We start from the raw sequence: 21,912 nt of genomic DNA on the forward strand, positions 1-21,912 counted from the left end.
TTTTTTTTTCCGTAGACGGTCTCATTATTTTTGTAAAACCGTATGCTGTAACATCGTTTTGTTTTTTTACCACCAAGACGCTGTTTTTGAGCGTAATTTATTCCATAACGGACGCGAACAATAACTCTCTGAAGAAATGAAACGTAAACAAAGGAATATTCATCCTTATTACAACGTTACTGTTTCGCTGGACTAAAAGTGCTCGCTGGTATGTTGTTCTGTGGACCCTTACCTCTCTAACTAAACTGGGATTTCAGCAGTGGACGCGTTTGTGGCTCGTTATTACAATGATAAAGGTACGTACTGCTTTTTTATTCTGCGTGTTTGGATGTGTACTGCTTACACAAATGTAGCAAATTTGTGCCACTCATTCCTTATAAGCTTTCCATCGAAAAACAGCGATCTGTCGTCGATGCTTGAGGCTTAGACCCTCAGAATGATATATAGTTTGACAAGATTAACTTTGTCCCGTTTCATTTATTCTATTAGAAAACAATGACACATGCAAACAAAGATCGTTCAGTGCGAGGTCGCTCTGGTGAACGTTAACAGGTTAAAGAGTGTGTTCCCAAAAATACACCAACACATAGACTTTCCAACAAGGGGAAAAATACTCTGGACTTTGTTTACACCACCCAGAGAGGAGCTTACAAGGCCCTCCCCCTCCCCCACCTCGGAGTCTCAGACCACACCACTGTCATGCTAATGACTGCATACAGACCGCTCGTTAAAGTCATCAAACCAATACACAAACAGATACAAGTGTGGCCGGAAGGGTCGTCAGAAGCACTTCAAGACTGTTTTGACACCACTGACTGGAATATGTTTAAACAGGCTGCCACACACAACAACACTACAGATCTCCAAGAGTACTCGGAGACTGTCACTGTCTACTTCACCAAGTGCATTGATGATGTAACAGTCACAAAGTCTAGCACTGTCAGGGCCAACCAGAAGCCGTGGCTGACAGGGGAGGTCTACAGATTTCTGAAAGCTCGGAATGCTGCCTTTAGAGCTGGAGATGAGGAGGGCCTGGAGACAGCTAGGGCCAACCTTTCCCGTGGCATCAGAGAGGCCAAGAGACAGTACTCCAGGAGGATAGCTCTTCATTTCAGCTACAGCAGAGACACTCGGAGCCTGTGGCAGGAGATACAGACCATTACGGACTACGGCTCAACACCTCTCTGTGCAACTGGCTGTTGGACTTCCTGACAGGGAGACTTCAGGCAGTACGGGTTGGCATTAACACATCCAGCACCATCACACTGAACACTGGGGCCCCCCAAGGATGTGTACTGAGCCCCCTCCTCTTCAATCTGCTGACCCATGACTGCACACCGTCACACAACTCCAACCTTTTCATTAAGTTTGCGGATGACACGACTGTGGTGGGTCTCATTAGCAACAGAGATGAGACAAACTACAGGAGCGAGGTGAGCCGCCTGGCCGGGTGGTGCAGTGACAACAATCTCTCTCTGAATGTGGAGAAGACGAAGGAGAATGTTGTTGACTTCAGGAGAGTACACACTCAGCATGCCCCTCTGACCATCAACGGTGCGACTGTGGAGAGAGTGAGCAGCACCAAGTTCCTGGGTGTGCACATCACAGAGGACCTCTCCTGGACTAACAACACTGTAGCACTGGCCAAGAAAGCACAGCAGCGTCTCTACTTCCTCCGCAAACTTAGAAGAGCCAGAGCCCCGGCCCCCATCATGTGCACCTTCTACAGAGGCACCATCGAGAGCATCCTAACTAGCTGCATCACTGTGTGGTATGGCGCTTGCAACGCATCCTGCCGCAAGTCACTTCAACACATTATGAGAGCAGCTGAGAAGATTCTTGGTGTCTCTCTCCCCTCCCTCCAGGACATTTAAACTAGAAACTAAACTAGAAACTAAGACTGGAAATGGCTCCGTAAAGTGCTATCACTAGGAGAGCGATAAACACAGACAATACTCGGCGATCTGACTCAGGAATTCCATGGCTTAAGTAAGGCGTGTGATGGGAATCAGCTGTGCGATCAGTGCAATCAGCTGTGTGTGTGTGTCATCAGTGCAATGGATGATAGGAATTGTAGTCCGGGGTGACGTGCAACAGTTAGTGTAGTGCAAGAGTCAATGTGGTGAGCGAGTGACCTCAGGTGGTGAGTGAACGGAAGTTAATAGACTGGATTCGTTATAGAGCCCCCCCCCACAAGTAGCAGCTTCCAGATGCTCCTAACTTAATATAATCCAGTAGGGCGGTGGAGCAGAGGCAGAACAGGGGGAGGGATGGAGGGCAAAGTCCATGTGGAAGTGGAGAGACTGGGGACTGAGGCAGAGCTGACAGGATAGAGGACCAAGGCGGAGCAGAAAACCAGAGTGAAACTGACAGAGCAGGGTAGAGCCAGAGGCCAGGACAGGGCCGACAGAGCAGGGGACCACCAGGGCGGAGCAGACGGAACAGGAGCCCACCAGACCTGAGAAGACCACCACGGCAGAGCATAAGACCACCAGACCGGAATAGAAGACCACCAGACCGTAGCAGACAGATCAGAAGACCACCAGACCTGAGAAGAAGACCACCACGGCAGAGCATAAGACCACCAGACCGTAGAAGACGGAGCAGAAGACCACCTGACCTGAGCAGAAGATCTCCACGACAGAGCAGGCAGAGCAGAAGACCACCAGACCGGAGCAGACAGATCAGAAGACCACCAGACCTGAGAAGAAGACCACCACGGCAGAGCATAAAACCACCAGACCGAAGTAGAAGACCACCAGACCGTAGCAGACGGAGCAGAAGACCACCTGACCTGAGCAGAAGACCACCACGGCAGAGCAGAAGACCACCAGACCGGAGTAGAAGACCACCACGGTGGAGCAGACGGAACAGAAACCCCTGGAGACTGGGGCCTAGGGAAAACTGAGACACAAGAAACAGATCATCTGTAGATCCTTGATGTACAGACTCAAGGACTGAGGCAGGGAACATAGGAAGTCCATCAATATTTTCCCTGGTGACAACTGAGAGGGCAGACAGTCCATAAGCAAACTCCCTAATCAAAACGGGACTGGCAGACAATTAAAAATTTAACCTTCTGGGGTCGACAAACGCGTTGGCACGTTTTGGTGCATTTTTTTGAAAGCACCTAAAAGGAACTTAAAGTACTCTGTGAGTTTTAATTGTACAGATAAGAGTAATACATCAATCGAATCTGTAAAACATCTACTTTTATTTGTATACACTCATAATAACAACACAACTTTGTAATTTTATAAAATAAAGAAATCAAAAAGGGTGTGCTCTTGTCTTCTCCGTCTCCACGAACTGCATTTAGAAACGAGTCACTAAAATGAACTGTAACTCAGCAAATACTCAACACAGAAACACGAGAGTCATATCTATAGAAAGCTTGAAGTGTCTCCTTTTAAGTAAGTCATATCGAAAATTATTCTGTGATGAAGTAATCCGTATGAAACCAACACAATGTTCAGTCTTTCCCGTCTAACTCATTATCTCGAATGCGATCCCGCCCCCTCGCGGCACGCGCCGTTCATATGTAAATAACCACGTCAGCCACATGCATGTGGAGACGCCAAACATAAACAAAGAGTGAGGAGTCGTTCATCGCTGCTATACTGTTCGTTTCTGGAAGAAGACGCTCTGAGTAAAGGCTGGATTTCCCTCAAAAGAACAATATTTCATCCAGAAGAGAAGATCAATCTGACGAGTAAGTAATGTTTCTTTTTTGCATTAGTTAAAACCTGTTAACCCGCACCAGGACGGCGATACACTGAAAGCTCTTTGTTTGCACGTGTCATTGTTTACGAATAGAATAAATTTAGATTAGATTAGATTAGATTCAACTTTATTGTCATTTTGCAGAGTACAAGTACAGAGCTAATGAAATGCAGTTAGCATCTAACCAGAAGTGCAAGAATATAGTGTTTTATATACATATAAGTGCAGAGTAAATGAAGATATGATTTACAGAATGTACAGTGGAATTGCTATATACAGTATTGAGCAGAGTATATACAGAATATAAATAGGAATGCAATGTAGGGATTGTATGTACATTATGAACAGAGCAATGTAGGATTATATATACACATTATGAACAGCAGAAACGTGAGAACAGTGGTAATAAATAAATAAATACAGCTGGATGAGTATGTGCAAGTATTGATAGAACAATGTATTCTATGCAAAATAACAGTAGTGCAATATTTTATAGAAATAGTTTACTGTGCTTTGTACAGTAACAACTTTAGACAGTTTATATTGTAATAACTTTAACAATGTGCAGTCTGTGCAAAATATGAGTAGTGCAAATGCATGTGTGTAAAGTACTGTGACCAGTGCAGTAATAAGCAGGTGCAGGTTAGATTGGTGGTGTGGCGTTCAGAAGTGTCACAGCTTCGGGGAAGAAGCTCTTCCTGAGCCTACTAGTGCGAGAGCGTAGGCACCTCTAACGCCTGCCGGATGGAAGGAGGGTGAAAAGTCCATGGTTAGGGTGAGAGGCATCCTTGATGATGTTTCTTGCCCTGCCCAGACAGCGCTTATGATAAATGTTCTCAATGGAAGTTAACTGGGTGCCGGTGATCTGTTGAGCAGTTTTCACCACCCGCTGGAGTGCTTTGCGGTCAGATGCGGAGCAGTTGCTGTACTATACTGAGATGCAGTTTGTGAGTATGCTCTCAATGGTACAGCGGTAGAATTCCACAAGGATCCTGGGATTCAGGTGAACTTTCTTAAGGCTCCTTAAGAAGTAAAGGCGCTGCTGTGCCTTTTTGACCAGAGTGGAGGTGTTATGGGACCAGGTGAGGTCATCAGAGATGTGGATGCCAAGGAACTTGAAATTCATCGTCATCCTTGATCAGACCTACCACCGTGGTGTCATCTGCAAATTTGATTATGGTGTTGGAGCCATAAACAGGAACACAGTCATGGGTGAAGAGGGAGTACAGGAGAGGGCTCAGTACGCAGCCCTGTGGCACGCCGGTGTTCAGGGTGATGATGGAGGAGGAGAGGTTATCTAACTTAACGGACTGAGGTCTGTTAGTCAGAAAATCTAGAATCCAATTGCAGATGGGTGTGCTGATTCCAAGCTGGCTGAGCTTGGAGATCAGCTTGGAGGGGATTACAGTATTAAATGCGGAACTGAAATCTATGAACAACATTCTCACATGTGTGTTTTGACTGTCCAGGTGGGTGAGGGCAGAGTGAAGTGCTGTTGAGATGGCGTCCTCTGTTGACCTATTGTGGCGATAGGCAAATTGGAATGGGTCTAGTGTAGCAGGGAGACAGGATTTTAAGTGGGATGCAACCAGTTTCTGAAACGGTTGCATCCCAAAATGAAACGGGACAAAGTTAATCTTGACAAACTATATATCATTTTGAAGGTCTAAGCCTCAAGCTTTGATGATAGATCGCTGTTTTTCAATTGAAAACTTATAAGGAATGTATTTGCTAAATTTGTGTAAGGTGTACACATCAAAACATGCAGAATAAAAATGCAGTACCTAACAGATTCATTTTAACAACGAGTCACAAATGCGTCCACTGCTGAAATCCTGTTTAGTTAGAAAGGCAAGGGTCCACAGAACAACATCCCATAGAGCACTTTTAGTCCAATGAAAAAATAATGTTGTAATATGGATGGTAATTCTTTTGTTATTGTGACATAAACTTGAACACATTACTAGTTGGGTTTTTCCCAAACGACAACATGATGAATGCTACGCATCTAAGAATGTTTAGACCGTGTTTATTATTAATACTCTGTTCACAAATTAGTAATTAGTATCTTAGATATAAAATGTATTTTTTTATGATAGTACAAAGCATGCGTGAGTCTATGGCTACAAAATCTATATATATATATGAAATGTTTTTTTTTTTTTTGGTATTTTATTGAATCAGATACCTGCACCTGTCACGAATCCTGTCTATGAACTTCCATTTAATCACCACGAGAGGTCACTCACTCACCACATTGACTCTTGCACTACACTAATGTTGCAGTACACCATCGGACTACAACTTCCATCATCCATCGCACTAACGACACACAGCTGTCACCAATCTCACATTGCACTGATGACACAGCTGATCCCTTCAGACACGCTTTAAAAGCATTGGACTTCTTCTCTGTCATTGCCGAGTATTGTATAACGTATATCCTAACGATAGCTATTCTACAGAGCCCACACAGTTGTTATAGTCTTGCCTTGCTAGTTTTCTCGTGTTTGATACCTGCCCGTGTTTCCTGGATTTACCCTTTGCCTTCCCGTTCGGACTTTGTTTGCACCTCGTTTGGATTATTGCTCGTGTACCTGGATTATCTCTCTGCCTTGCCCTGTTGGATATTGTTCGCCGATCGTCGGCCCACGCTTGCCCTAGGATTACTCTTTGTCTTTCCTGTGTTGTTCCTGTTTGCCATTTCATTTACATTTACATTTATGCATTTAGCAGACTTACATTGCATTCAAGCTACAGTTTTTACATTTTTTTTTATCAGCTCTTGCTTTCCCTGGGAATCGAACCCATGACCTTGGCGTTGCTAGCGCCATACTCTACTATTTGAGCTACAGGAAAGCCCTTTCAGGAACCTTGGTTGTTTTGTGACCTTGCCTTTGAATAAAGCTTGCAAATGGATCTGCATGTCTCACGTCTTGTTCGCCCCTTAACAGAATACTCGGCCACACAAGGATCCAGCAGCTTCTCATGTGGATATTGGCCAGGTATGGACACTGCAAGACTGTTATTAACCCTCCAGCAGGGTTTAGGATCGCTCGAGGATTATGTACTTAGAGCTCGCTTATTATTCTGATCTGCCAGACTGTGTGCTCAAAGATCTTTTTTGTGAGGGCATTAACCAGCCGTTCAAATTGTGATTAACCCTTGAAGGTCCCCGTTCGTCTCTAAGTGATTTTATGGACTATGCTTTATTGACTGTTGGTTCAGCGTTCACTGTGGGTGCCCCTAAACCCGTCCCTATCCCCTCGAGTCCTTATGTTCCTGAACTGATTTCCCCGTCTGAGGCACTTCCCCTGATGGGGATCGCCTTTTGGTGTGTTTGGGCTGCATACATCACCACTGAGTCTCCAGAGGCGGCGGCGTCCACTATCGTATCTTCAGAGGTGGCGGCTGATGCTGCAGCACCTCCTGAAGCGGTGGTACTCTCTTCAGTTCCTTGCATGGTGGTGGCGCCCAGTAATGCACTCTCAGCCTGTCATGTCACGGTTGAAGGTACCATTGCTAAACTCTCTGCATTTGTTGAAACTTCTGATGGTATTGCTGTAGAACCTCTAGAGGTGGCGGCATCTGCTGCAGAACCTCCAGAGGTGTCAGTGGTATCCACCTATGAGTCCTCGTCCTGCCCTGTCATGGCTATGGAGGCCATCTGTGAGCTCTCGTCCTGTTCCGGCACGGCTATGGAGGCCATCTATGAATCCTCGTCCTGCCCTGTCACGGCTATGGATGCAGTCTGTGAGCTCTCGTCCTGTTCCGTCACGGCTATGGAGGCCATCTTTGAACTTCCTGATTGTTCTGTCACAGCCACAGAGGCTGCTTTTTGCTTTTTTTTAACCTTTGCCCTGCTCCGAACCGGCCGAGGAGGCCATCTCTGAACTATCACTCTGTTCTGAACTAGCCAAGGTAAATGATCGTGAACTGCCTGTCTGTCTCGTCTCTACTAATGTGTCTGAGTTTGAACTGTCTATCTTGCCTGTCACTGCCATGGAAGCTTTAAATGAATTTTCTGTATGCCCTGTTAACTCTGTCATTACCAAAGATACCTCTAGTGAACAGTCTATCTATTCAGTTTCCTTCAATGAGCTTGATTCTGAGCCACCTGGCCAGCAGTGGGCCATTCAAACTAGAATGTATTGACTTCTTATCCATTGAGCCTGTCCTCATGGTAACCGACCACTTCACATGCTACGCTCAAGTGTTCACAGCCAATGACCAAAATGCTTTGACTGTGGCCAAAATACTGTGAGACAAATTATTTGTTTACTATGGCTTACCCTCCCGTATTCACTCCAATCAGGGAAGAGATTTTGAGAGTGGTCTCAGAAATGAACTGCTGAGTATGCTGGGAATCTGAAAATCCAGAACGTCTCCCTATCATTCACAAGGGGACCCCCAGCCTGAAAGGTTCTACTGAAAGCTGTTTTCCACGCTCAGGACTCTGAATCCTGTGGAAAAAAGCAGATGGAGTCAACAATTAACTGATTAGTATACGTTTACAACTTTACTAAGAACGATACAACTGGGTACTCACCTTATTATCTTCTGCTCGGAAGAGAGGCTTATAATGATGTGCATTATCAGTCGAATTTCATGGGTTTAAAATGGGGTCAGATTAAACTGTGTGAGATCTTTGAGTGTTTAAAATGATGTGATGACAGCAGACATAGAAAGAATAAGTGTATTTACAATATTCACAGGGAACTTAAAACAACAATACTTAAAACACAATAAAACTAGAAATCCTAGGCTGTTAAAATTACAGTCTTTCAGGTCTATACCGTTAAAACAGTCCTTAAGAAATCCAGCATGCTGTAAATTCCAATGTAAAAGTTTATATGCAATCCAAAGAAAGCGATAATCCAATAAAAGTGAGATGCTGGAATGGTAAATCCTGATTGTTTGTCATGCTGCCTCCTATATGCTGTTTAGTTCCTGTTTCCTGTCATGTAATGAGTCATATGACAGGCAGACCCAGAGTCACTTAAAGACATACACAAATTAAAATGGTTAAGAGGAATAAAATGGCTAAGACAACAAGATCTGGGCTTGACGGGAAAGAACAAACTTGGTGACAATTGGAATTCTGTTCCTTATCTGGGTGGTGGAAAAGTTAAACAATTTACCTGTGTATCGCCTGAAACCCGAATCAGGTATGGGAAGTGTGAGAACTTCACTCCGAGACCATCTCTTATCTGTTGGGGACAATGTGAGGTTGTCTGATCCTGGAGAATCCAAGAAAGTGTCTGCGCCGCCAGAGACCAGGACAAGATATATGGAGAGAAAACAGAGGAGAAGAAGCAATGTGGAAAATGGAATGTAGGGCTGCAGCTATCGATTCTTTTAGTAATCGATTAATCTAGCACTTAATCGATCGATTAATCGAGTAATCGGATAAAAACTTTTTTTGTGTTTTTAAACAACCAAAACAAATAATGCATAACGAAAATGATGTGGCTGTAAAATGATCAAGCATTTGGCTTTTATTTCTCAAAAAAAAAAAAATTTATTCAAACTTCAACATTTGAACAGTGCATGACTGAGCTGGGCGAACAAAGCTGTCCATACTCCGTTGTGAAGTGCTCCGTTGTGAAGTGCTGAGAGGGAGAAAAAGAGGAAAAGCAATTTAGCTTATTAAAATGCACAACAGGTTTCCCCATACACAAAAGAAATATGTTTGAAATATGTTTTCACAATATATCTGAAATATATTTGCATTGTTGTTCACTTATATTTATCATTTTTAAATATATTCTGAAATATAACTAAAATATATTTATTGGGCCAATTTCGAATATTTGCATATATTCCAAAAAATATATTTCAGATATATTGTGAAAACATATTTCAAATATATTTATTTTGTGTATGGGTCATGCTGTAATCTAGCCCTGAAAGTATATAGTATGTTTCATCGTAAAAGCCATTCACAACTTTTTTGACAGTAAATTATTTCCATTGGTTAGTTGCCTTATACCACAGCTGTTAAATAATGTACGTTTATTATGTAAGGGATAAACCATGACGGCCAGTGCAATTCTATGAAAATTTACCACACCTCCACGGCACGTCGTGACCGCATCAGACATCACAACGTCGTGCGGTATATTTTCATTAAATTGCATTGGCCGTTGTGGTTTATCCCTTACATAATTAACGTACATTATTTAACAGCCTTCCTCTCGACTAGCAATCACATTGATTTAACGCTACATTGAATTTATTACCTTGTCTCGGGTCGGGTGATGGTCCTCCGGTCTTTGAGTAGAGTGGATGCTTTCTGTTTAGATGCTGTAGCATGGACAACGTGCTGTTGTGGTATGCTAGCTCGATCTTGCAATATACACACACCACGGCGTTCTCTTTACTTTTCAATTTGAAATTATCCCAAACCTTGGACATTTTCTGTCGTTTTCTCTTGTTTGAGTCTTCTCTTTGCTCATTGTTACCGCTCCCATCTTCCATTTTGCTGCCCGCGCTCTCAAATCAAAACACCGCTAACGACTTGCGTCTCCTTACGCTTTTTGGGTGACGTAAGCGCGTTGTGTCATACAAAAAATAATAATTGCGAAAGAACGTGATGTAAGCTTTAAAATTATTAAAAAGAGGCTTCGAGGCAGAGGAATTTGCCTCGATAATTTTTTGTAATCGAGTTACTCGAGGAATCGTTGCAGCCCTAATGGAATGTGGCCGTGACAGGAAGTAATAATAATACAAATAATAATTTGTTACATTTATATAACGCTTTTCTGGGTACTCAAAGCGCTTTATATGGGAGAGGGGAGTCTCCTCATCCACCACCAATGTGCAGCATCCACCTGGATGATGCGACAATAGCCATATTGCACCAGAACGCCCACCACACACCAGCTTATTGGTGGAGAGGAGACAGTGATGCAGCCAATCAGTGTATGGGGATGACTAGGAGGCCGTGATGGTCAGAGGCCAATGGGCAAATTTGGCCAGGATGCTGGGTTTACACCCCTACTCTTTTTCGAAGGAAATGACCACAGAGAGTAAGGACCTCAGTTTAACGTCTAATCTGAAAGACGGTGCTTTTTTTTGACAGTATAGTGTCCCCATCACTGTACTGGGGCATTAGGACCCATGCAGACTGCAGGGTGAGCACCTCCTGCTGGTCTCACTAACATCTCTTCCAGCACCAACCTAGTTTTCCCAGCAGGTCTGACATCCAGGTATTGACCAGGCTCAACCCTGCTTTGCTTCAGTGGGTAACCAGACTTGGGCTGCAGGGTGATATGGCTGCCGACATGGGGTGAATTAAAGAATAACTCTAAAGTGAAGAGGATGACCTGTAGCATTACCACCCAGATAGGGTTGAGACACAGCAAAGGCCAGAGTGTGTGGCACTGGAAGAATCTGTTTCTGTTCCTTCCCGCCCCAAAAGAAACATAAGACCTGTAGTCAGATTGAGCTATTATAGTCTAGGCTGACCCACTAATCGACCTTTAACCCTAGTTCATAGCGCGATGGTCATAAAGGTAGAGGGTGGGGAAAATCCAGCAAGGAAATCCTGTAACAACGTGTGGTGCCACCCTATGGCACAGTGTACTCATTGTGCTCAAATAAGCAATTACACTGAGCCTAAAGTCACCATTAAAGTGTAGGGAAGGAATCTCATGTGGACAAGACATGTGGAGAAGACAAAGGAGGTTGTGATGGACTTCAGGAGAAACTCCGTTGACCACCCCCCACTGACCATCGACAGCTCGACTGTGGAGAGAGTCAGCAGCACTAAATTCCTAGGGGTGCACATCACAGAGGATCTCACCTGGACCACCAACACCATGTCACTCTCCAAAAAGGCACAACAGTGCCTACACTTTCTCTGCTGGCTGAAAAGAGCAAGTCTCCCTCCACCCATCCCCACCACATTCTACAGAGGCACCATTGAGAGTGTGCTGACCAGCTGCATCACTGTCTGGTACGGGAACTGCAGTGCTGCTGACCGCAAGACCCTCCAGCGGACAGTGAACATAGCTGCAAAGATCATCGGTGCCCCTCTCCCCTCCATCCTGGACATTTTCCTTACACGATGCTCCAGCAAAACCAACAGCATCGTGAAGGACTCCACCCATCCCTCCCACAGTCTCTTCCAGCTCCTTCCATCAGGAAGACGGTACCGGAGCATCAGAGCCCGCTCTGCCAGACTGCTCAACAGCTTTTTCCCCCAGGCTGTGAGAACCCTGAACTCAAATCACCCCGCCCTCCTCTGAAACCCCATGCAAACCCCTACCTCCTGAAACACGACATTTCGTTCCACTGTATGTCCCCAGATGTAGCGGAATGACAATAAAGCTCAACTTGAACTTGAACTTGAACTTAAGCATGAGAGGTTTATAAGGGACTGAAAGAAAACTTTAAGCGTTTTGTTTCCTGTACGATGGAGTCCTTGAGAACCAGATAGCGTTATGGGTATTTGGGGTTCCTCTGGCTGTGTGGGAGGTGTGTTACGTCAACTGACGAGAGAGAGAGAGAGCTGCGTGAGGCCTACTGCAGGATTTCAAGATTTATGTATCGCCACTTGCAGAATTGAGGTACCTTTGTTTGATTTGTTTGTGCTCAGGAGAGTGAAGGGGCCAATTTTTTCAGTTCCCTGACCACCACGATCTCAAGCTACGATTCAGGCCTGCTATGGGGTGGGTTGTGAATGACTAGTGTAAGTGTGTGTGGGCCCACAGCGTTTACTATTTGTTCATAATGAGTTATTCAGCGCACATAAAAACTGTGAATGTTCATAGTGATATTTTGATACTCAAAGTGAGTAGTTTTGTACCTTTCATTCCAGTGTGTTAATCTGTTTGATTCATTTTGAGGGTTTTTGACAGAAACTAATTTTAGCAAGTCTCTCACCTCGTATATTGTCTTTTTGGTGTTAAATTTGGTCAGATTTAAAGTCAATGTGATTGTTTGAATACCTCATAATATCAAACTCATTTATTTAATTATTAAATTCTTTATATTTTGTTACTTATCTAAGAGTTTTATTCTTTCAAAAGAGTTCATTGTGGACATTCTAATCTAGTGTGAGTATAGATTTTAATTCTAAATAGCTTTCTAACATAGAATAACTTAATTAAGTGACATCAGAGGGACCTAACTTCAACATTTCTGTAGGCATATACTGTATTTACTGAACCAATAAAACACACTATATAATTCAAAAACAGGTAGGGGGCGCTACACACTGTTTAAATTAAAATAGATAGTTTAAAAAGAAAGAAAAGAATCATTTAAATTTTTAAAAACTAAAATAATTAAAAAATAATAATAATTCTGGCTTTTATTTACATATAAAATATGATCAACACACATACATGGGGCACATCACGTATGATACATTTTTTGCAACGCCTTTATGACAATTTTAGTTACCTAGACTTTTAGTAGAGGGACAGAAGCATTTCAGGTTTCATTAAAAACATTTTATTTTGTGTTCTGAAGATTAACCAAAGTCTTATAGGTTTGAAACAACATGTGGGTGAGAATGAGATGACAGAATTTTTGTTTTTGGGGTAACTATCCTTTTAACACTTTTTAAAGAAAGATTTCACCTTTTGAAGTGCTTTTTCGTTTTCCTTTGAAGGTGCTATTTGTGGATGGAAATGGACTATTCCACTATCGGGGTGAGTGATGCAGTATCTGCTGACTAAATCAGATCATTTACAAGAACCCAAAAGGCAGTCCTCTCTAGGGCTGGGTATCGTTCAAAAATTTTCGATACCGGTACCGATACCGATACCTTGAGTTTGATACCGGTTCCTGAACGATACTTTTTTCGATACCAGTTTTATGAAATCAGTTTTAATAAGATTACATTATCTCAAAAAACTATTTTTTAATGTTGATATTTATACAGACTCAAAGCCTCATCTCCTGAGCCACTGCACAAAGGAACAAAATATATCCAACACAATAAATAAATAAATAATTTTAATAAAGTTCAAATTGTTTTCAGTTTACACATCTGTTAGGCTACGTTTACATTAGTGCGTGTTCATTTTAAAACACATCATCACTTCTAGGTTGTTAAAGACTTCAAGAAATTTAAAATCTTCATCCACTTTCATAAGTGGGTTTTTTATTTTCTTTCACCATATGTTTTATTGTTATTAAATTCTGGTGTAGTATGTCTAATTATTTGAATGCATAAAAACAACTTAGTTTATTTAAATTTATTCTTAAAATAGCCTAATGAAAGGTTTTATTTTTCCTCAGAAATTCTGTGTTCTGTATCTGGTTTTCAAATGAAGACATAAAACATTAATTTAATTTCTTTAAATTATTGAAAATCAAAGTTTATTTATTTTGGCAAACAAAGGGGGTTTACTATTAAAATAAAAAAAATGGAATAACTGTTGTGTGATAATTTCTAAAAAAAAAAATAATAATAAAGTTTTAATAATTTTAATAGTAGCCTAGTAGTAGCAGTATGTACTGTCCGCTGAACAATATTAATATATTTCTGCCGCAGTGTCTTCCAAGTTAAACCGAACTTTTATTTTGACGGGTTTCCGGGAATACCTTTACAGTTCTCTGTGTGTATATGATATGACGCTAGTTGTACTCGAATCAAACGGTAAAATGCTCATGAAGTGACTCTCACAGCAGTTCTGGAGATGTTGTTCATGTGTTTATGTCCTCATTTAGTTAGGCGGCAGACGCTTAAATCACCGCGAGCTTCAGTCTGTGTTTAGTAAACAAACCGCACGATATAGAGAGCGGACTGTTCCGTGCGCTTTCGAAACGCTCTCGTGGATATCAAACACTGATCTATCAGCGCCGCGCCACTTCTAGTCAAACACACCTAGTGCTGCAGGATTATTGGCTCACTGACGGTGATGAGATTAACCCCTTAGGTATCGAAATTTGGTACCGAACGACAAGACGTTTTTCGATACTCGGTGGCAATTCGGTCGGTGCCTAAAAAGTATCGAACTCGATACCCAGCCCTAGTCCTCTCTGTCTCTGACTCTCTCTGTCTTTGATTTTCATAGAGTTTGGTTTGGCCTGTCATCTTGGTGTTCTGTCAGATCTGCCCTGTGTGGGTGTGGCCAAGAACCTTCTGCATGTTGAGGGAGTGGTGAGAAGTGAGGAGCACCAGTTGCAGGTCAGAGTCACATCTAAATGCCAATGAATGTTATATCTATCGTCTTTTCAAACTGTTTGTTTCTAAAATGTGCAAGATAGACATGGCTGTGCCTGCAATCCTTTCATGTGCTTGTGACCAAATTCATTTTTACAGTTTAAATGTTTAAAGATGATAATAAACAACTATATAATTCTGAATATAATGTATATTTTTTGCTAGTCCTCATAATGCCTGATTTCACCAGTAGACTGCGCTTTATGCTGGACAGTATTTATTTATCGCGAGTTGTTCAAATCGTGGTAATCGAATACGGTTTTAATGATAATTATAATATGAAACGGTAATACTAACCGTGGGGAATTTGGATGTTTATGAAAAAGCGTGATACTGCTTTAAAAAAAGCTATAAAATCTGGTTTGCAACAGGATCGACTTCTTTTTAATAGTTTAAGAAATAAGGTAGTTAAGACAGTATGGCAGGCTAAGGCACAGTTTTTTATTAATATTTTAAATGAGGCATGGGTATGGCAAACTATTAAGAAATTGATGAAGAAAGACATTAAATCATATAATAAATGTTTAGAATTGGATTTTAAAGGAAGTATAATTCATAAACCAGATGAAATTGCAGATGTATTTAATAATTACTTCGAAGATATAGATGGTTTAGACTGTAACTTTTAAAAAAAATAATAGGGATATTTTTCTAGCACCAATTACTCATTTTGAGAATTTATCAATTAGACAATCTAAAATAGTAGAAAAAGTAGTAACTGAGCAAATTGTGAATTTCTTAGATACACAAAATAATTTATTGTGTCCTATGCAATTTGGGTTTCGTAAACAGCATTATTTTATTGAGAAAATTTGGTCAAAATTAGACAAGGGTGGGGTTGTGAGTGTTGTATTCCTTGATTTACAAAAGGCATTCAATACACTAAATCATAATATCTTATCTAAATTATCATTCTTTAATTTCTCGGAAGATACAATAAAATGGATTGAGTCTTATCTTACATCAAGGAAACATTATACCCGGATTAAGACACATATCTTCTGAGATTGTTCTACAGGGGTTCCTCAGGGGTCAACCCTAGGGCCCTTACTCTTTAGTTTGTATTTGAATGATTTTCCATGTTTGCATGATGTTTGTCCTGATGTACATATTCAAATGTACGCAGATGACACTGTGATTTATGTACATGACAAAACAAAAGAACAGGTAGCACAAAAATTATCCATTGCAATGACAAAAATTTTAGATTGGTTTGGTGCTGCTTAACTTTAAATGTTCGGAAAAGTGCCTGTATGTATTTTAAAATTAAAAAGACTGAGGAGGTCAAACTGGATATATTAGTTAATGGTGAAAAATTACAAATTGTACCAGATTTGAAATTGTAACGTATCTGTTTCTGTTTAGTTTCCTTTTTGCACATATTTGGTTCTTCCTGTTTTAGTTCCTGTCCTAGTTCTGTTAATTAATGATCCCCATCACCTGTGTTTGATTTAATCATCTTGTTTCCTCGTTTGTTCCCTGCTCTTTATAAGTCCTCAGTTCTCCCTCAGTGTTTGTCGGATCTTAAGTTAACATATTGTCTTAAGTGGGTTGGAGCTGTTTATTAAAAGATCCTTTTTGTTTATCCTTTCGTCGAGCGCCTTTTCTGTCCACAAGCACTGCACGTAACAGAAATATCTTGGAATTATTTTAATTCTCATTTAACATTTAACATACCCGGCAGACTTAACACGCTGTCCAGAATGGCATCATTCAGCCAGGTTTCCGTGAAACACAGAGCAGCAGAGTTTGAAAAATCCTTATTTGTCCAGGAGAGCAGAAGGAGTTCATCCATTTTGTTGCGTAGAGAGCGGAGATTCGCCAGATGGATGCTAGGCAGCACCGTTCGGAATCCGTGCTGTCTGAGCTTCATGAGCATGCCGGCTCGTTTCCCCCATCTGCGTGTCCTGAAGCGTTTGATCAGCACCGTTGCTCCGCCAACTGCAATGTCCAGCAAAACATCAGAATAGTCGAAAACCGGTGAAATATTGGGTGGTGTGTACTGCCGAATGTCCAGCAATTCGTCTCTGGTGAAACTGATTGCAGGGATATAACTTGTGAGGAGTGTCCCGAGCACCTATCAGCGTCGCCCTGGAAACGGAGGAGGAACACCTGCCTACAATCATCATGGGCTGATCGGTCACAGCTGACAATCATTAACAGAGGGCTACAAAAGCCTCTCTGAAACACAGGCTTGTGAGTATCGTCTCCCAACGAATGGTGTCTAACGCTTGTGTCCTTCTTGTGCCCAACCAGACAGCAGCTAGTGACCGATCCGCCCGCCACCTGGAGCACCACGTCACCCCACAACCAGCACTGACGGACCACGACACGGAACACTCTGCACGGCTTGAGAGCACCGGACCCGTTAGCACCCACACTCCTTCACCTTTGTACAATAAACACACCCTCCGGGGCATTTATTGCACTCTTACCTGTCGTGTGATTCTTCAGCCCGCTACACTTGTGGAGAATGCAGGCAGATTGCTGAAGAATCACCGACTGTCACGACATCCCCAACTAAATTTTTTCTCTTTTCCTTGTGTTTCACCCAGTCACTCACAGGCGGCAGCTACTCCCCAGCCATGGAAGAGTTGTTAAAACACCTCACTGAAGTGAGTATACGTCAACAGCAGATCGTTGAACACATGGCCGCTCGACAGGGAGAGGCGGAGCGTGAGATTGCCGCTCTGCGCGTTTCTGCTGCCCAGCGGGTTCCGCTGCCCGACCCCCGAGTTCAAGCCACCCAGCTCCTGCCGAAGATGACGGCCCACGATGATGTTGAGCATTACCTCCAGATGTTTGAGGCCATCGCGACGCGGGAGGACTGGCCGCGAGAGGAGTGGGCGCGGGTCCTGGCGCCGCTATTGACTGGCGAATCGCAGCAGGCTTACTTCTCCCTGCCAACCAACGCAATGGAGTCATATGACGAGCTGCGTAAAGGGATCCTGGCCCGTGTGGGACTGTCCCCCATTGCAGCAGCCCAACTGTTCCACGCCTGGGAATATAACAGCTGGTTGCCAGCCCGCGCCCAGGCGGCTGAACTATCTCGCCTCTCCCAACACTGGTTGTTGTCTGGAGATCCTAGCGCCGCTCAAGTGGCCGAGCGGGTGGTGGTGGACCGTTTTCTCCGGGCCCTTCCCCGCTCTCTTCGGCAGGCGGCCGGCATGCGGAACCCGCAAACCACCGGGGACCTAGTGGAGGCGATTGAGCTGGCAGAAGCAACGCAGCGACGGGAGGCTGGGGAGCGAGCGCCGCCTTTTCCCCGGAGGGTGTTCCAGGAGCGACGCGCGCCGGAGGGCACCCAACGCTCAGTCAGCAGGCCCGCGGTTCCCGGCATTCAGGATGAACCAATGCCCACCGATCCTCCTCGTTCGGTTGATCGTACCTGGCTGGCAGGTTGCGTAGTTCACCAGGAGCTGCCGCCGGGAGCCCCGCAGGCGAGGGTAAAGATCAACGGGCGAACATACCAGGCCTTGCTGGACTCCGGGAGTGCCGTGAGTTTAGTCCAGCCAACAGTGGTCCCACCGAGGACAGGCACCAAGGCCCGGATTCCCATCACCTGCGTACACGGAGATACCCGCCATGTTCCAGCTCGACAAGTCTCCATCACGGCTAGCCCAGGCACTTGGCCCATAGAGGTGGGGGTTATTAAGGATCTGGCCGTGCCCGTCCTCCTCGGCCGTGACTTTCCGGGGTTCGACCAACTGCTCGCCACCGTTACGCAGCCTGCCAGCCCAGCCGGGAACCGCCGACGAGGGAAGCCAAGCTGACGTCCCCGACGACAGCAGCCAGCCCTGATGACGACCGATAGCGCCAGAGACGGTGAGTCCCCCTCCCAGTCCGCTAACCTCTTCTATGATGTGTTTCAACAGGCCAGGGGAGGGGGAACGTTCGCAAAGGAGCAACTCGGGGATGATCGGCTAAAACACTGCTGGGCCCAAGTGAGAGTGGTTGAAGGGAAGGAAACTCAGCCACCACCGCACCCGACCCCTCACTTTGTGGTCCAGAATGGCCTGCTGTACTGCGTTGCCCAGCGAAGGGGGGAGGAAGTACGACTCTTGGTGGTGCCACGTTCTAAAACAGAGACCATAATGGAGCTGGCCCACGCCCATCCGATGGCTGGTCACCTGGGGGCGCAGAACACCATCCAAAGGATAAGGGACCGTTTCCACTGGCCTGGGCTGGATACGGAGGTGAAACGGTTCTGCCAGGCGTGCCCGGTGTGTCAGCGGACGGCACCACGGACCCCTCCCCCCTCGCCGTTGATTCCGCTGCCCATAATCGAGGTGCCCTTCGAGCGAATAGGGATGGATCTGGTGGGACCGCTGCCTAAGTCTGCCCGGGGCCACGAACACATCCTCGTCATCGTGGATTACGCGACCCGCTACCCTGAAGCCATCCCCCTTCGAAAAGCCACCTCGAAAGCAATTGCTCAGGAACTCTTCCTACTTTGTAGCCGGGTCGGCATCCCCAAGGAGATCCTGACCGACCAGGGCACCCCCTTCATGTCCCGGTTGATGGCCGACCTTTGCCGCCTCCTCAAAGTGAAACATCTGCACACAACAGTGTACCATCCGCAGACCGATGGGCTGGTCGAAAGATTCAACCAGACGTTGAAGCAGATGCTCCGTCGCGTGGCTGCTGATGATCGCCGAGATTGGGACCGGATGCTTCCGTATGTCCTTTTCGGCATACGGGAGGTTCCCCAGGCCTCCACCGGTTTCACTCCCTTTGAGCTCCTGTTCGGCCGTCAACCCCGGGGCCTGCTCGACGTTGCCAAGGAGGCCTGGGAGCAGCAGCCCGCGGCCCATCGGTCCACCATTGAGCACGTCCGGGACATGAGGGAGAAGATCGACCGAGTGATGCCCCTCGTCAAAGAGCACCTCGCCAAGGCCCAAGAAGCTCAAAAACGTCGCTACGATCGGGCGGCCCAACCACGGGAGTTCCAGCCGGGAGACCACGTGCTTGTTCTAGTCCCGACCGCCGCCTGCAAATTCCTCGCCCAGTGGCAGGGTCCGTATACGGTAACCGAGAAAGTGGGGCCGGTTACCTACCGCGTGCGCCAACCAGGAAGGAGGAAAGAAGACCAACTGTATCACATCAATCTCCTGAAACGTTGGGTCGGGACTAGGACCCAGCTCTCAGCGTTGGTGGCCACAAATCCCGTGGTTGTGGATATCAGCTCCCACCTCTCGGCCGCCCAGAAGACGGAGCTTCAACATCTGGTCGGTCAGTTCTCGGATGTGTTCTCCTCACTCCCCGGGCGGACTAACGTCCTCGAGCACGACGTGCGCACACCACCTGGGACCGTCGTCAGGCAGCGTCCCTACCGGATTCCTGAGGCTCGGCGACACGCCATCGAGGAGGAGGTACAGGAGATGTTGAGGTTAGGAGTAATCGAGCCATCCCGCAGCCCTTGGTCCAGCCCCATCGTAATGGTTCCGAAACCAGATGGCACCCTCCGTTTTTGTAACGACTTCCGCCGGCTCAACGAGGTCTCCGAGTTTGATGGCTACCCCATGCCACGAGTCGACGAGCTCCTGGATCGTCTGGGGAGAGCCCGGTTTATCTCCACTCTGGACCTCACAAAGGGATATTGGCAGGTCCCACTGACGCAGCAAGCCAAGCCAAAGACAGCCTTTTCCACTCCATCTGGGCACTGGCAGTACCGGGTTCTCGCCTTCGGGCTTCACGGGGCACCCGCGACGTTCCAGAGGATGATGGATATCCTGCTGAGGCCCCACCAGGAATATGCGGCTGCCTACCTGGATGACGTCGTGGTTCACTCGGAGACCTGGGAAGACCATCTGGAGCGGCTACGGAGGGTGCTTTTAGAGCTGCGTCGGGCTGGACTTACCGCCAACCCAAAAAAATGTCACCTGGCTCTCCCTGAAGCCAAATACCTCGGCTTCCAGGTGGGCCGTGGACTGATTAGACCTCAGGAGAAGAAAGTGGCAGCGATTCTCACGGCCCACCTCAAAAACAAAGGTACGAGCTTTTTTGGGTTTGGCGGGCTACTACCGCTGCTTTATTCCTAACTTCTCCTCCTTAGCAGCTCCCCTGACAGACCTAACCAAGAAGGGGCGGCCGGAGAAGGTTTCCTGGGGTCCCACGGAGGAAGAAGCTTTCCATCGGCTGAAGGCAGCACTCACTTCGGAGCCAGTGTTGCGCGCACCGGACTTTAACCGCCCCTTCTTGCTACAGACGGACGCCTCCAACACCGGGTTGGGAGCGGTCCTTTCCCAGGTTGCGGACGGTGAGGAACACCCGGTGTTGTACATCAGCCGAAAGCTGTCCCCGACCGAACAACGCTATGCCACGGTGGAGAAAGAAGCGTTGGCCGTCAAGTGGGCAGTCCTGGAGCTAAGGTATTACCTCCTCGGCAGAAAATTCACTCTTTTTACTGACCATGCCCCTTTACAGTGGATGGCCCGGGCCAAGGAGACCAACGCCCGAGTGACTCGCTGGTTCCTGGCGCTCCAGGACTTCCACTTTGACGTGCGTCATCGGGCTGGGACCGCCAATGCCAACGCTGATGGACTCTCGCGGCTGTGGACAGCTTTCGTAGGTCTGTCAAGGGTAACCCCTCCCTCGTTCCCCGTCTCTCCCCCTTCTCGCAGGACCAGGACGTCGCTTAGGGGGGGGGAGTGTGAGGAGTGTCCCGAGCACCTATCAGCGTCGCCCTGGAAACGGAGGAGGAACACCTGCCTACAATCATCATGGGCTGACACTCACACAGCTGACACTCATTAACAGAGGGCTACAAAAGCCTCTCTGAAACACAGGCTTGTGAGTATCGTCTCCCAACGAATGGTGTCTAACGCTTGTGTCCTTCTTGTGCCCAACCAGACAGCAGCTAGTGACCGATCCGCCCGCCACCTGGAGCACCACGTCACCCCACAACCAGCACTGACGGACCACGACACGGAACACTCTGCACGGCTTGAGAGCACCGGACCCGTTAGCACCCACACTCCTTCACCTTTGTACAATAAACACACCCT

At 45.8% G+C, this 21,912-nt stretch overlaps 1 protein-coding gene across 4 annotated transcripts in view; it reads left to right on the plus strand.

Moving 5' to 3' along the window:
* The window catches only part of LOC306845119 (endonuclease V-like), a 79,847-nt gene that overhangs the window by 38,627 nt on the left and 19,308 nt on the right, over window positions 1-21,912 (plus strand). For all 4 annotated transcript variants that reach the window (XR_013781968.1, XR_013781969.1, XM_079377710.1 and 1 more), the window contains exons 4-5: window positions 13,346-13,385; window positions 14,757-14,869. Coding sequence is in view for 2 of the 4 variants with exons in the window: in XM_079377710.1 (XP_079233836.1) it covers window positions 13,346-13,385; window positions 14,757-14,869 (153 nt within the window). In the remaining 2 variants the exon portion in view is untranslated. The remainder of the gene's footprint in view (window positions 1-13,345; window positions 13,386-14,756; window positions 14,870-21,912) is intronic.

The sequence above is a fragment of the Barbus barbus genome, assembly GCF_936440315.1.
Source record: "Barbus barbus genome assembly, chromosome: 25".
Classification (NCBI taxonomy): domain Eukaryota; kingdom Metazoa; phylum Chordata; class Actinopteri; order Cypriniformes; family Cyprinidae; genus Barbus; species Barbus barbus.